Source organism: Taudactylus pleione, unplaced genomic scaffold, assembly GCF_031769625.1.
Source record: "Taudactylus pleione unplaced genomic scaffold, aTauple2 ptg000252l, whole genome shotgun sequence".
Taxonomy (NCBI): Eukaryota; Metazoa; Chordata; class Amphibia; order Anura; family Myobatrachidae; genus Taudactylus; species Taudactylus pleione.
Window position 1 is genome coordinate 2,181,359 of NW_028284654.1, and position 13,580 is coordinate 2,194,938.

At 49.2% G+C, this 13,580-nt stretch overlaps 1 protein-coding gene across 1 annotated transcript; it reads right to left on the reverse strand.

The window, feature by feature from the left end:
• Positions 1-1,350: 1,350 nt before the first annotated feature.
• RHOB (ras homolog family member B) lies at positions 1,351-3,470 on the reverse strand. Its single transcript, XM_088480279.1, has one exon. The coding sequence runs from the start codon at positions 3,173-3,175 to the stop codon at positions 2,585-2,587; it is 591 nt and encodes a 196-aa protein (XP_088336405.1). The 5' UTR covers positions 3,176-3,470; the 3' UTR covers positions 1,351-2,584.
• Between the last annotated feature and the right edge of the window lie 10,110 nt (positions 3,471-13,580).

A 13,580-nucleotide genomic window follows, 5' to 3' on the forward strand; every position in this document is an offset into this window, starting at 1 on the left:
TATCTCTCAGAGGAGCTGGGACCTACACTGCAGACCATGTTTCTGAAAACAATTACCAAAAAGTCTCCCCCCCTCACAACTAAAACCAAGTTCATCTAGCAAGCACTCCATCAAGAGCTATTGGGGTAGTTTTATGAAATGTGGATAGCGGACATTTTTACCAAACTATACTAGAAACCTGAGGGTTGTCATTAGTTAAAGGCTAACGCACCCCTTTCTGTGGCTACCAGAGAATGCTTCCCTTTGATAGACAAAAGTAAAATCTAATATTCATACAGTATGTCCCCATACCATGGCAAAGCTTTGTTACTTTAGTCTGTTGTCATTTCCCATATAGCTGTACACAGGTTACTGTTCAACTTTCAGCCACTCAGACTACATCTAATGTATTAGAACAGCAAATGCAAATTAAACTAGCTGCTGCCACCCATGTACATCCAACCTGCATAAAGCTGGAATGTATGCACATAATAGTTTAATATATACTTTACACACAAGCCCAGTGTTTTGTCTTTGTGATGATCATTTGAATGCACTTGTTCACATATATTACTTTCAACCACTCACAAGAGTGGAACAACTCAATACACATTTGTTTGAGGGGCTGCGGTCATAGGGGGATAGTTATTAAAGACTGGAGAGAGAAAGTCCTAACTGATCAGCTTCTAACTTACATTTTACAAGCTGTGTTTGAAAAATGACTAGAGCCGATTGGTTAATACTCTTTCCTCTCATCAAGCTTTAGTACATAGACCCCATAATACTGACCCACAGGGATTCCCGCGCTCATGGCCGGCACCCCAACGGTAAGTAGCAGAGTTAGGTTTAAGTACAACGAAGGGAGGGTTAGGATACCAACCGACGGGTGTCACTAGCCTAACCATCAGGATGCCAACATTGACTGCCGGCATCCTGTACCAAACCCTTATTTGAGAACAGAGGAAATAAAAATGGGTGTACAACACACCAAAATAAACATAATCCAAATGATAGATCTATTTGTAAATCTTTAAACAAAAATTAAATCTTGATCTGAACATTATCAGCTGAAACCATGAAGTAGCTGAAGCTTTGCAGGAATGGCTGCTGTGGAATTGGGAGGGGGTGCACCACATGCAAGCTTTGTTACAGTGGGGGAGGGGAAACTTTACAACTAAATTACAAAAGCCTCACTGGGAACCTTGGAAGAGCTAGTTATGTTTGCAGTTAATCCCTGAAAAGCCCAAGTGTGTGGAATGTGTCTCCAGCCTCACAGGACAACTTTGACAATGCAAACATTTTAACTTCACAGGGAGGAAGAAGAAACTCCATTAATACAGACAAGGATCAACACTACAGGAGCGTTCTGTTCATAGAATATTTTAATATTTCAAATAAAAACCTTTATATACACATTAAACTTCATGTAAACAGATCCAAATGCACCTCTTTACCCCGCCCTGCCAGCTTTTGTTTTTCAATTTAGCACAGATTTAGTACCACTGTAAAAAAAAGAAAGAAAAAAAAAATGTAAAGAAACCTGTATGTGACAAAAAAAAAAAAATAAAAAAATCCATATATTAAGCTTCTGACATCTGTGTGGTACATTCAATAAACAGATTATGCAAATTTAGCAGGTTCTGTAAACCAGGAGTCCTGTAATGCAAATGATTACAGGTGGGATCTTTAGGGAAAGGCTTTGTAACTTTGTTCCAATACATTCCATCAAATAAAATATATACATTTTAAATTAAAAAAAACAAAAAACAGTGGTTTCAGTTGTACCCTCTCTGGTGAGGAAACATAAACTGCTGATCATGTTAGTGTTTATGCAGATAGTAAGTGCATTAAGTGTCAATAGGAGAAAATTAATTGTGCAAAGAAAAGAAAAAACTTGAGCTGCAAAACAGGCACAATGAGAAAGTTCATGAAGTACAGCATACCCAATAGCCTATACATAGTTATTTTCTTCTTTACAATGTACAGTGCAGGAGAATCACTGCCACAGGTGGTCCTGGATATTAGATGATCAGATATGGATTATGTTACAGCAGTGCCAGTAACACACTGCACAGCAGCATACAGTTCTATCTGTAACAAGAGTCCCAGGAAGAACGCAGCAGGTCGTGCATACTTCATATACCTGGTGAGAGGGCAGACTGGGCACATTCAGTGCTCCCCCTTCATGGTAACAGCCAGAATACTGAGGGTGGTTCTGCCTGGCACAGGGGCAGCACTGGTTCGATGTAAACAGCTCACAAGTTATAGGAGTCTCATTACTAGCCCTTCTCCAATACAAGGGTTCTTCCAAGCTGAAAGTCACCCCCTCCTCACAGGGGGCAGCAGGTAGTGTACTTCATGTCCCTGGAGGGAGCAGGCAGACTGGGCACATGCATTGCACCCTTCCCCATCATGGTAACAGCCAGTTTGGGACATACTGACGTTGGCACTGCCTGGCAAGGGGGCAAACAGCAGCTGACAAGTCTCATGAGCCCTTCCCCAATACAAGAGTCACCTCCAAGGCGGAGAGCCCCCCCACCGCTCACAGGGCACAGCAAGGCCAGGTCAGCCAGAATGAAGTCTTTAGTCCACAGCACCAGCATCATCAGAGCAGTTTGCAGCAGCTCATACACTCCCCGCTGGGCCCGTGCCTCTTCTGCAGCGCCGCCCTAGTGGCCGTCTCGAACACTTCCCGCACACCGTCCTTGGTCTTAGCCGAGCACTCCAAGTACTCATAGGCGGAGATGCGGATGGCCATGGCCCGCCCGTCCTCAATGCGCACCGGCTCCTGCTTCATGCGGGCCAGCTCGTTGCGGATGTGCTCGTCGTTCCGCAGGTCCTTCTTGTTGGCCACCAGGATGATGGGCACGTTTGGGCAGAAGTGCTTGACCTCGGGCACCCACTTCTCCGGGATGTTCTCCAGCGAGTCCGGGCTGTCCACCGAGAAGCACATGAGGATAACGTCCGTGTCCGGGTAAGAGAGCGGCCGCAGCCGGTCGTAGTCTTCCTGGCCCGCCGTATCCCACAGGGCCAGCTCCACCTGCTTGCCGTCCACCTCGATGTCGGCCACGTAGTTCTCGAAGACGGTGGGCACGTACACCTCGGGGAACTCGTCCTTGCTGAAGACGATGAGCAGGCAGGTCTTGCCGCACGCCCCGTCCCCCACCACCACCAGCTTCTTGCGGATCGCCGCCATCGCCACCTTGCTGGAGCTGCCGGCCGCCGCCCGGCGCTTTCTCAGGTTGCCTATGGTTCTAATGGTGGCTGATCACCCTGGGGGATGCCTGGGGGCAGTTGTGTGGTTGTACAGTCCCGGGGAGATCAGGCGGCTGCTGCGAGTGATGATAGAACGTCTGAGATAGAGCTGATACAATGTAACCGCTACGGGTGATACAATGTATCCAGTGACCACACGGCTCTAGCTCCTCCCCCTCTCTCCGAACTCAGCGCTGCTACTGTATCACAAGTAGTAACTGTCGCTCTCAGTGCAGCGCTCTCGCTATATAAAGGCTCCGGACGCTTTCTTAATATAGCCAGCCAATGGCCGAGGCGGCGGTGACGGCAGCTTGGCTCTGGTTGGAAGAGATGAGCCAGGGGCGGGGCTAGGCAGCAGCTGACAGGGTGACACAGAATGATGATTTCTGCTTCCTGGGCTCTGGCCTGGATGGGAGACCAGGGAGAGGCTGTTACTGTAATGCTGCAGCAGCAGGGTGTCAGTGTGTGCACTGAGGGTCGGGAGGGTCAGCTCAGCTGCACAGGCAGATGAAGGCATAGGGCAGGGGTCCTCTCCGTGAAGGGGATTTAGACATTACCAATAGGGCAGGGGTAGGCAACGTGTGTGGCATTCCTGCTGCTGTGGAACTGTATATCCCAGCATGCCCTGCCGCAGTTCTGCTGTTGGGGCTTGCAGAAGTTGTGGCAGTGCATGCTGAGAGCTGTAGTTCCACAACAGCTGGAGTGCAAAACTTGGCTTACGTACCCTTGGCATGGGGTTAGACAGGACAGGGAAGGGGCAGAGTTCTGGGTGCCAAGGCTTTCCTATAGCATGTGACTGCCAGTGACTAGTGTCTGACAGAATAGAGGGAAGTTAGTTATTATTATTATGTAGGAAACAGTATCAGGGAGATATAACCTGTGATGTCTGGGCTGCAAGGATCTAGATTATTTACCACATTCCCAAACTAAATACCAGCCTGTTTCTTTACGTACTAAATCGTCTGTTCCTTTCTTCTTTTAAGTAGTCCCCGGGCTGGTTCATACATGCATAAATATCGAATTTAGCCTAGATCCATGTGTTATAAATACACGAGGTATGAGAAAATGGGTTGGGGAGCATATTTTAAAATGAATAAGTGATTTTTCTTAAAACCTGACTGGTAAATGCCCAAATCCTACCCTTCCAAAACACATTGTAAAACACACGTAATAACATTTAATAAAGGATTATCTATTTATTACCAGTTCCTTATACAGCACACACATATTCCGCAGACCTCTACAGAGAATGTTTGGTGATTCGCATCAGACCCTGCCCCGGTGTAGCTTACAATCTATATTCTCTAAAAATGTTTGCCTGTACTAACATGCATGTGCATGGCTAATAATAACGCAATAAAAAGACATGAGGTTATAATAAATCCTATGGGACTGACCTGGGTTACTTTGGAATAATCTGCGCTGTTGCACCAACCTGAAAGCAAATTTGTTGCTTTAACCCACTAAACCTATTTTTATGACCATTAATTAGGAACTGGTGACATCACTGAGGCGTGAGGCACCCATTCAATATTTGTTCTACCCACAAAATGGCCGATTTTTTTTTTTATGTAGACGCCCTGCACAATTTAAACATAGGGAATAACATGATACTGAAGCGGTTTAACGTTGTGCAGATACATTTAAAGTAAAATATCACCCATAATAGATTTTGGTAGGTGTTACATGTGCAAAATAGACACCAAGGGGATATTTACTAAAGTGTAGGTTTATAGTGGAGATGTTGCCCATAGCAACCAATCAGATTCTAGCTATTATCTTCTAGAAGGTGCTAGATAAATGATAAGTAGAATCTGATTGGTTGCTATGGGCAACATCTCCACTTCTATAAACCTACACTTTAGTAAATATACCCCCAAGGAACTATTATTTAGGTTTGGGTACGGGATGCCGGTGCTGGGATTCTGACAGGTGCCGATATTGTAAGTGCCGGCATCCCGACTGTCGGTATTATGACCGTATCCCATTTCTTAAACATAATCTCCATGTATAATTAATTGCTTGATTCACACTGCTAGAGATTGTAATTAGCAATCACCTTTCCTGCAGACTGTCCGTCATCAGGCATCCAGGGATTTTCAGACCTCTGTTTATGCCTGGTCCCCACAGCTGCGTCACAAACCCAATGTTATTGTACTTTAACTAATTTTCTTTTTTCTTTTTTTTCAAGCTGCTTATTACATTGATCGCTGGTGAGGGCCGAGAATGGACAGAGGGTAGCCTATGTCTAGCCCCCCAAATATGGAGAGCCTGCAGCAGAGGTAAGGTGTAGTAGATATACTCAGGCATGTCAAACATGCAGCCCGAATAAACATTTTATGCGGCCCGACAGTGTGGGCTCACACATATATTATATGTGGCCCACACCCCTGCCACGATCAGAGCTCAGCTCCAATCAGGCAGTGTTTAATTTACAAGCTGTCAATGCTGGTTTCTGACGCGATCCAAGGCCAGCGTTCCCAGTGATGCAGCACGCGGATGACGTCGCCCGCCGCTCTGGATCTCATTAGATCCAATCAGCAGCAGCGTCTACGCGGGACGGCGTGGACTGGAGGGGTGCCCGGCGGCCGGCATGAAGAAAGGTAAGTACTGCACAGACAGGTGAGTGGGGCCTGTTCTGTACTGGGAGGGGGCACAGCATAAGGGGCATTACTGGGAGCACAACATAAGGGGCTCTGCATAAGGGGCTTTACTGGGGGCTCTGCATAAAGGGGCATTACTTGGGGCTCTGCATAAGGGGCATTACTGGGGCCACTACTAAGGGCATTACTGGGGGCTCTGCATAAGTGGCATTACTGGGGGCACAACATAAGGGGCATTACTGGGGCACTACTAGGGACATTAGTGGGGGCACAACATAAGGGGCATTACTGGGGCACTGCATAAGGGGCATTGCATTATGAGCACAAATTCAGGGGGCATTGCATAAGGGGCTAAGAGGCACTACTTCAGGGGGCACTGTATTGGGTTTTATTACTAATAACCCTTTCAAAATTGCATATAAGACTTTTTTTTTGTTGCGGCCCACAAATATTCGGTCGGTATTTTGAGTTTGACATGCCTGCTCTAGAAGATGTATGTATCTAGCAAAGGACTAGACATAGGGGGATACAGTCAAAATGCCGACGGCCGATAGGCCGTCTGTCTAAATCCCGGTTTCTAAATACCAACGTGGGACTAAAGACAGGTGTCGAAATCTATACAGACGGCTTCCCGAACGAAGGTAAGCTGGGCAGTGTTAGTGCTTAGCTGCGGGGGGAGGTTAGGTTTAGGGACCCCCGGGGGGACTTAGGGTTAGGCACCACCCCGGGAGGGTTAGGTTTAGGGTACCGGGAGAGGGGTTAGGTTTAGGCACCTCTGGGGGGAGGTTAGGGTTAGGCACCACCCCAGGAGGGTTAGGGGGGGAAGAGAGGAGGGTTAGGGTATTTACCAGCCTCAGTCGGGATTTTCAGCGTTCGGGCTTGTGGCGTCGGCATTTTGTCAGACGGCTTCCCGGCTATCGGCATTTCATACCCAACCCAATATAGGATAGGGGCTATGGTCTATTTTGAATATTTAACCTCTAAAGCAACAATAACATGTGGGACTTAACATCTTACTTGGCTGTATGTAAACTACAGGTCGGATTATCTTTCCAGTCGATAGCAATTACAGTTGTATCTCAATAGCAGCGGGTAGCCTGTATTTGCTCATGGCGTGTCGTTCCACTAAAACATCTCTCTGCAATCAGTCATATCTATTGCAGAGTGTATAGTGAATACATAATACTGTGAATGTAGCTATATTAATAAAATCCTCCTCTAACATGTGAAATGTGCTTAGCTATAATTGGCAAAGCTACGCCTGTACATTGCTGCCGTTCTCCCTCTTCCTGTACACTTCCCTCTCTTCCTGTGCACTTCCCTCTCTTCCTGTGCACTTCCCTCTCTTCCTGTGCACTTCCCTCTCTTCCTGTGCACTTCCCTCTCTTCCTGTACACTTCCCTCTCTTCCTGTGCACTTCCCTCTCTTCCTGTGCACTTCCCTCTCTTCCTGTGCACTTCCCTCTCTTCCTGTACACTTCCCTCTCTTCCTGTACACTTCCCTCTCTTCCTGTGCAGGGCTAATCTCCCAGCTGCAGTGAATCATCTCCGACAGATCAGTTTGTTTTGTTCTCTAGCTGCTGTGTATGCAAGCGAAGGAGCACAGGATATTTTTGTCTGCATTCAGACCAGAGTATTACAAGACTGCGCACACACACACACAGGGCGGTCAACGCAACCTAGCGTTTCACACAACGCCCAACCGCATCCTTTAAATCGTGATTACACCCATTATAAACGTTTAGGGAGAGAAGCAGCTTAGTTTTCTAATAGAAATTACACACAGCCATAAGTAGTATAATAATTAGACGGCATTTACATTGTGTTATTTCATTGTACAGTGTTGTGTAGGATATTGGCACTTTGTTGGTGCTGCAGCCAGGGTAGCAAACTGCAGCAGCCATCCAATCAGCTTCAGTTGCCACCGTAATGCTGGGTGCACACTATGCGATATGTCGTTCGTACAGCCCATGAGCGACCTATTGCATAGTGCATCTACAGGTGTGTACAGACGATATGTCTGTGAACGATGTCATTTAGACAAATGAGGTCGGCCCTGCAGCGCACCTGATGTCGATATATCTTGCAGATACAGTTTATCGGTACATCTGCCTGTGTGTACGGCCACCTGAACCACCGACAATGATATCACAACTGGGTGGGTACATTAAAATGCCCACCCAGTTGTAATGTCTGGCCAGACATATCGAGCAGTCATTTGGTAAGTGTGTATAGTTTACCAAATCGGCCACTGAGTCAGCAGGATGGCCGGTCGGCAGCTGTTTCGCTGAAGTGTGGTCAACTTCAAGACTCTGCAGACTGTTTTCCCTGGAGAGTACGTTAGAGAGATGATTTGCCAACTGCAAAAGTATAAAACTGGAGCTCAAATGCGCTTTTGTGAGTCACAGTGCTTCTTTTGAGCAGGTGTGTCTAGCGTGGAAGCAGATGGATCTACAGGGCAAGACAACAGCATCACCTACCTCCCAACAGTCCCTATTCTTGAAGGGACTATCCTGATTTATGCACCCAGAAATGGGCGTTCAATAACGTCTATGTGGTTTGAGTAAATATGGGAATAATGCCAAACTGAGCAGTATTTTAGGAGAAAGACAGTAAAGCCTTTGTGCACATAAACAAACCCTGCAGGACCGCAGATTTGTGCTTCTTAAATGACTCCCATCAGACAAGGACAGGGCAAAGACCATAGCAAACTAGGTTGAGAATTGATATACCAACCACAGGGCTAGTTAGGGGATAGAGGTCCCCCTTCCTAGCATAAGATACACATGTGGACGATGTCTGTAGCATTATCACTGTATCACATTATACTGAATTGCCTCCTGACCTCGGATATGGGAAAATATACTTTCTCAAACATCTGTTTTGTGCTGCTGTGTCTGATACTGAAAACCGACAACCGTTTAATGGTCCAGCCTGGCTCATGGACGGATGTGACTGTTACAGATTTTATTATTCTATATCGCCATCTAGTGTCCTTACCAAGTATAAAGACTCCGAAAACATTTTATTTATGCAGATACAATTTAGCCAGACTGGAGTTTGTGTGAGAAGTTATTCACAGTGCCCAAGTCTCACTAAAAGCTGTAGATGGCGAAAATTATTTATTTAGTATTTACCGGAGGGTTAGGCACTAGGAGTGACGGTTAGGGCTAGGCACTAGGAGGGACGGTTAGGGCTAGGCACTAGGAGGGACGGTTAGGGCTAGGTACTAGGAGGGATGGTTAGGGTTAGGCACTTACCCCGATGGTTCGGGTTAGACACCAGTTGGGAGGGTTAGGGCTAGGCACCAAGGGGAGGGTTAGGGTGAAGATTATGGTTAGACAACCAAAAAAAAACATGTGTTGACCATTTTTGTGTCGACCATTTGACCCTGCTGGCATTTTGCACACGTCGACCTTTTCCGTGTCGACCAATTGCCTAACATCTGTTGTCTATTATACTAATGTTGACAATGGAGTGTATGGTAGGTTGCGGTATAATGTGGACGTTAGTACAGAATAGGTTGTTGTAGCCCAGTGGTGCTGGCCTGGCGGTATTGTGTAGCATGTAGTGTAGTGTAGCTGATAGTTTTGTGTTCACATTGGAGTGTACTGTAAGTTATATATAACATGGTTAACAATGTTATGTACTGGCAGCACAGTTGTACTGTTAGCATTGTTGCCTCACAGTGCCAGGGTCATGAGTTCCAATTCCAACCAGAGCCCTATCTGTGTGGAGTTTGTATTGTCTCCATGTGTTTGTGTGCACAGTACAATTTCCTCTTTCTGCATATTATGTGCACTTGTTGTTCTCTAGGTCAGGGGTCTTCAACCTCTAGCCCGCAGACCACGGGTGGCCCGTGGAGCTGTTCCCCGTGGCGCGCCAATGGTGTGCACAGACACACCCTAATGTCACAAGTGACACAGTCTAGGGGCCTGATTCAGACCTGCTCGTGAGCGCACAGCGCTCGCAAGCGTGTCGATGGTGGGCCATTGCGCACGCGAGCCCCGAAATCGCTCGCTCCGGGGCTCGCTACAAGACGGGGCAGCTGTCGATGTTGATCGACAGCTCGCCCCGTTTTGTAGGCGGTGTGGCTGCACAAATGGAGGCATTCCCGAAGGAACGCCTGCCATTTCTGGGCGGCCCTACTGACTTCATTGGTGCACTAGTCCACTCGGGCTTGCGAGACCTGAGACCCTACCACAGGGTCTCCTCACAAGCCCGATGGTCGTGGTAATCGCGACCATTGCCAGGCCGCATGCACACGCTGTGGGTGGTCACCCACAGCTGTGTGAGTGGCCTGGAGCCGGTCAAAAAAAAAAATAGGGACGCCCTGATTCAGAGCGAGCGCACGCAAATAGCGTTCGCCCCTGAATCAGGCCCCAGGTCCGTTTCAAGTCCGTGTTGTGCGGTTCGCACTACACAGTAACAAACACCACCGGTGCCGGGTAGTACACTCATACTACCTGGCGGCGGTGTGTGTGTTTTGGCACCCAATGAGAGTCAGACAGACTTATTGGATGCTGCACCCGCGGCCGGAGCCAGGCTTCAGCTCACTCATGAGCTCCACCTTCCGGCTCCCGCAGTGGGTGATGGGAGAGACGTCATGACGTCTCTCCCATAGTGCAGAGCGGGCCGGGAGGACAGAGGAGTGAACTTCGGCGGCCGCAGGGATTCAGGAGTTTTTTTTTGTGTGTGTGTGCCTTTGTCCTGTAGGGGCACTGGCACTGCATGGGGGGGGCACTACTGGGGGCACTGCATAGGGGGGACTACTACTGGGGGCACTATATGAGGGGCGCCACTGGGGGCACTGCATAGGGGGATTACTACTGGGGCAACTGCATAGGGGGGACTACTACTGGGGGACCACTACTGGGGGCACTGCATAGGGACTACTACTGGGGCACTGTATAAGGGGCACTGCATAGGGGGACTACTACTGGGGGCACTGTATAAGGAGCACTGCATAGGGGGACTACTACTGGGGGCACTGCATAGGGGGGACTACTAGTGGGGGCACTGCATAATGGGGACCACTACTGTGGTCACTGCATAGGGGGGACCACTACTGGGGGCACTGCAGAGTGGGGCAGTTATGGGACATAATAGTTTGAGGATGGGGGCAACTATCTGATATAATTAATGGAGGAAGGGGGCTGTTATTGGACCTAATTAAAATTGTAGGAGGGGGCAGTTATGGGACATAATTGTGTGAGAAGGAGGCAGAGTCTAAATACCGCAGTACAGCTTAGTGGCCCTTGGTCTTCGTTTAGTTTTTTAATGTGGCCCACACTGTCTTAAAGGTTGAAGACCCCTGCTCTAGGCTTTTAGACAATGTTTGTTGACAGCACTGCCTCCGTGGCTGGGATTATTTCTTGGGCTTGTGTAGACGGTTACTGACTTTACCTGGTAGAAATGCAGGTGAGCTGTCTACACATATAAGCATCAATCTCTGATGGCAGCAGAAAACCTGTGAGGGATACATTATACAGGCATGGAATGGCAGAACTTGTGAATGGTGGGCCCAGGTGCAAAAATATGCTTTGGGCCCCCCCCTCTGCCCCAAACCAAGTTCATAATATGCCACATGGGAGTGGGTGATGGGGAGTGGCGAAGGGTGACAGGGAGAGTTAGAGGGCGACAGGGAGAGGGTGAAAGGGAGAGGGAGAGGGTGACTGGGAGAGGCTGTGGGTTACAAGGAGAGAGTGACAGGGAGAGGCAGTGGGTGATGAGGAGAGACAGAGAGTGATGGGGTGAGGCATTATTTGACAGGCACGGGGTGACAAAGAGAGGTAGTGGGTGATGGGGAGATGCTGTAGATGACAGGGAGAGGTGTTAGGTCACAGGAAACAGGGCAAAGGTTGATGGGGAGATGCAGTGAGCGACGGGGAAAGGCAGAGGATGACAGAGAGTGGGTGATGGGAAACAAGGCAGAGAGTGACAGGGAGAGGTGGAGGGTGATGGGGAGAGGCAGGGGGTGACTGGGAGAGGCTGTGGGTTAGGGAGAGGCGGAGGGTGATGGGGAGAGGCAGGGGGTGACTGGGAGAGGCTGTGGGTTAGGGAGAGGCGGAGGGTGATGGGGAGAGGCAGGGGGTGACTGGGAGAGGCTGTGGGTGACAGGGAGAGGAGGAGGGTGATGGGGAGAGGCAGGGGTGACTGGGAGAGGCTGTGGGCTACAGGGAGAGCCTGAGAGTGATGGGGAGAGGCAGGGGTTAGGGAGAGACTGTGGGTTAGGGAGAGGTGGAGGGTGATGGGGAGAGGCAGGGGGTGATGGGGAGAGGCTGTGGGCTACAGGGAGAGCCTGAGAGTGATGGGGAGAGGTAGGGGGTGACTGGGAGAGGCTGTGGGCGACAGGGAGAGGAGGAGGGTGATGGGGAGAGGCAGGGCGTGACTGGGAGAAGCTGTGGGCTACAGGGAGAGCCTGAGAGTGATGGGGAGAGGTAGGGGGTGACGGGGAGAGGCTGTGGGTGACAGGGTGAAGAGGAGGGTGATGGGGAGAGGCAGGGGTGACTGGGAGAGGCTGTGGGTGACAGGGAGAAGTAGATCATATATATCAAGAGGGCCAGGGGTGCCGAGAGGGGGGGGGGAGCGGGTACAGATTACCCGGGCCCGGGCTTCCTGAGGGGCCCGGCGCCGCTCCCCCTCCCTCACAGCAGCCCAGCACACAGCGTGTGCTGAGCTGCAGTGGAGACTGCTCGTGGCTGCTGAGCAGCAGCCACAGCAGTCTCCTAAGCCTGTGGGGGGAGCGATCACACTGATCGCGCCCCCCCCCCCCCCTGGCTTTGCGCCGGGCTGAGGGGGCTGAGAGCGCCCCCTCTCCCCAGCGCTGCATATCTTTTTTTTCTTTCCTGGATGGGGGCGTGGCCACGCCTCCCGCGATTAAGCCACGCCCCCTATTACCCGGGCCCGCCGCAGCTCTCAGCGGGCCTGCAGAGGGCTATATATAGATTTGCATTAGTCATGCCTCCCTGAAGTAATTCCCCCAGATCATATCTGCTCTCTTTAATACACCAAATTATAAATATATATATATATATACACACACAAGAAGAAAACAACACTCCAGGATCAGATTCCAAACAGCAAAAGTCTTTATTTGGCACGTAGCATATTTAATACAGCAATGTTTCGAGCAGCTATCATAGCTATGTGCCCTTTGTCATTTTTGGAGAGTGGCCCCTTCTCTCCTCCTTGGGTTTTCACACTGGGGACGGTGACGAGATTGTGACCTCGGATCCCCGATGCTGGCAGCAAGAGAGGAGGTAGTCTGGCAAAGAGGAAGAAAGAGCAGAAGATAGAAGAGGGGAGAATGGAGAAAAGTTGTGGACCTGGGGGGTCTCCTCCTCTCCACTGGCCAGACTGCATCCCTTCTTTCTAACGGCCCGCAGCGCATACTATAATGAGTCAGTTTGACTAATTATAATGCTGCCTGCGGGCACCTTCATTGTGGCAGGCCCCAGTGCAATGCATCGACTGCACCGCCTCCAGTTCTACCCCTGAACCTGTGATATCTGGGCAGCAAGGAACTGGGATTATTTCACACATTTTCAAACTAAATACCACCCTGTTTGTTTACTGCCTGAATCGCCAGTTCCTTTCTTCTAACATATAGTCACCGGGCCCGTACATATAGGCATAAGCAGGGAATTTAGCCTAGATCCATGTGTTATAAATCTGTTTTATAAATACCCATGAGATATGTCTAAATGGGTTGGGAGTGAGGACGCATATTTTAAGCTATATG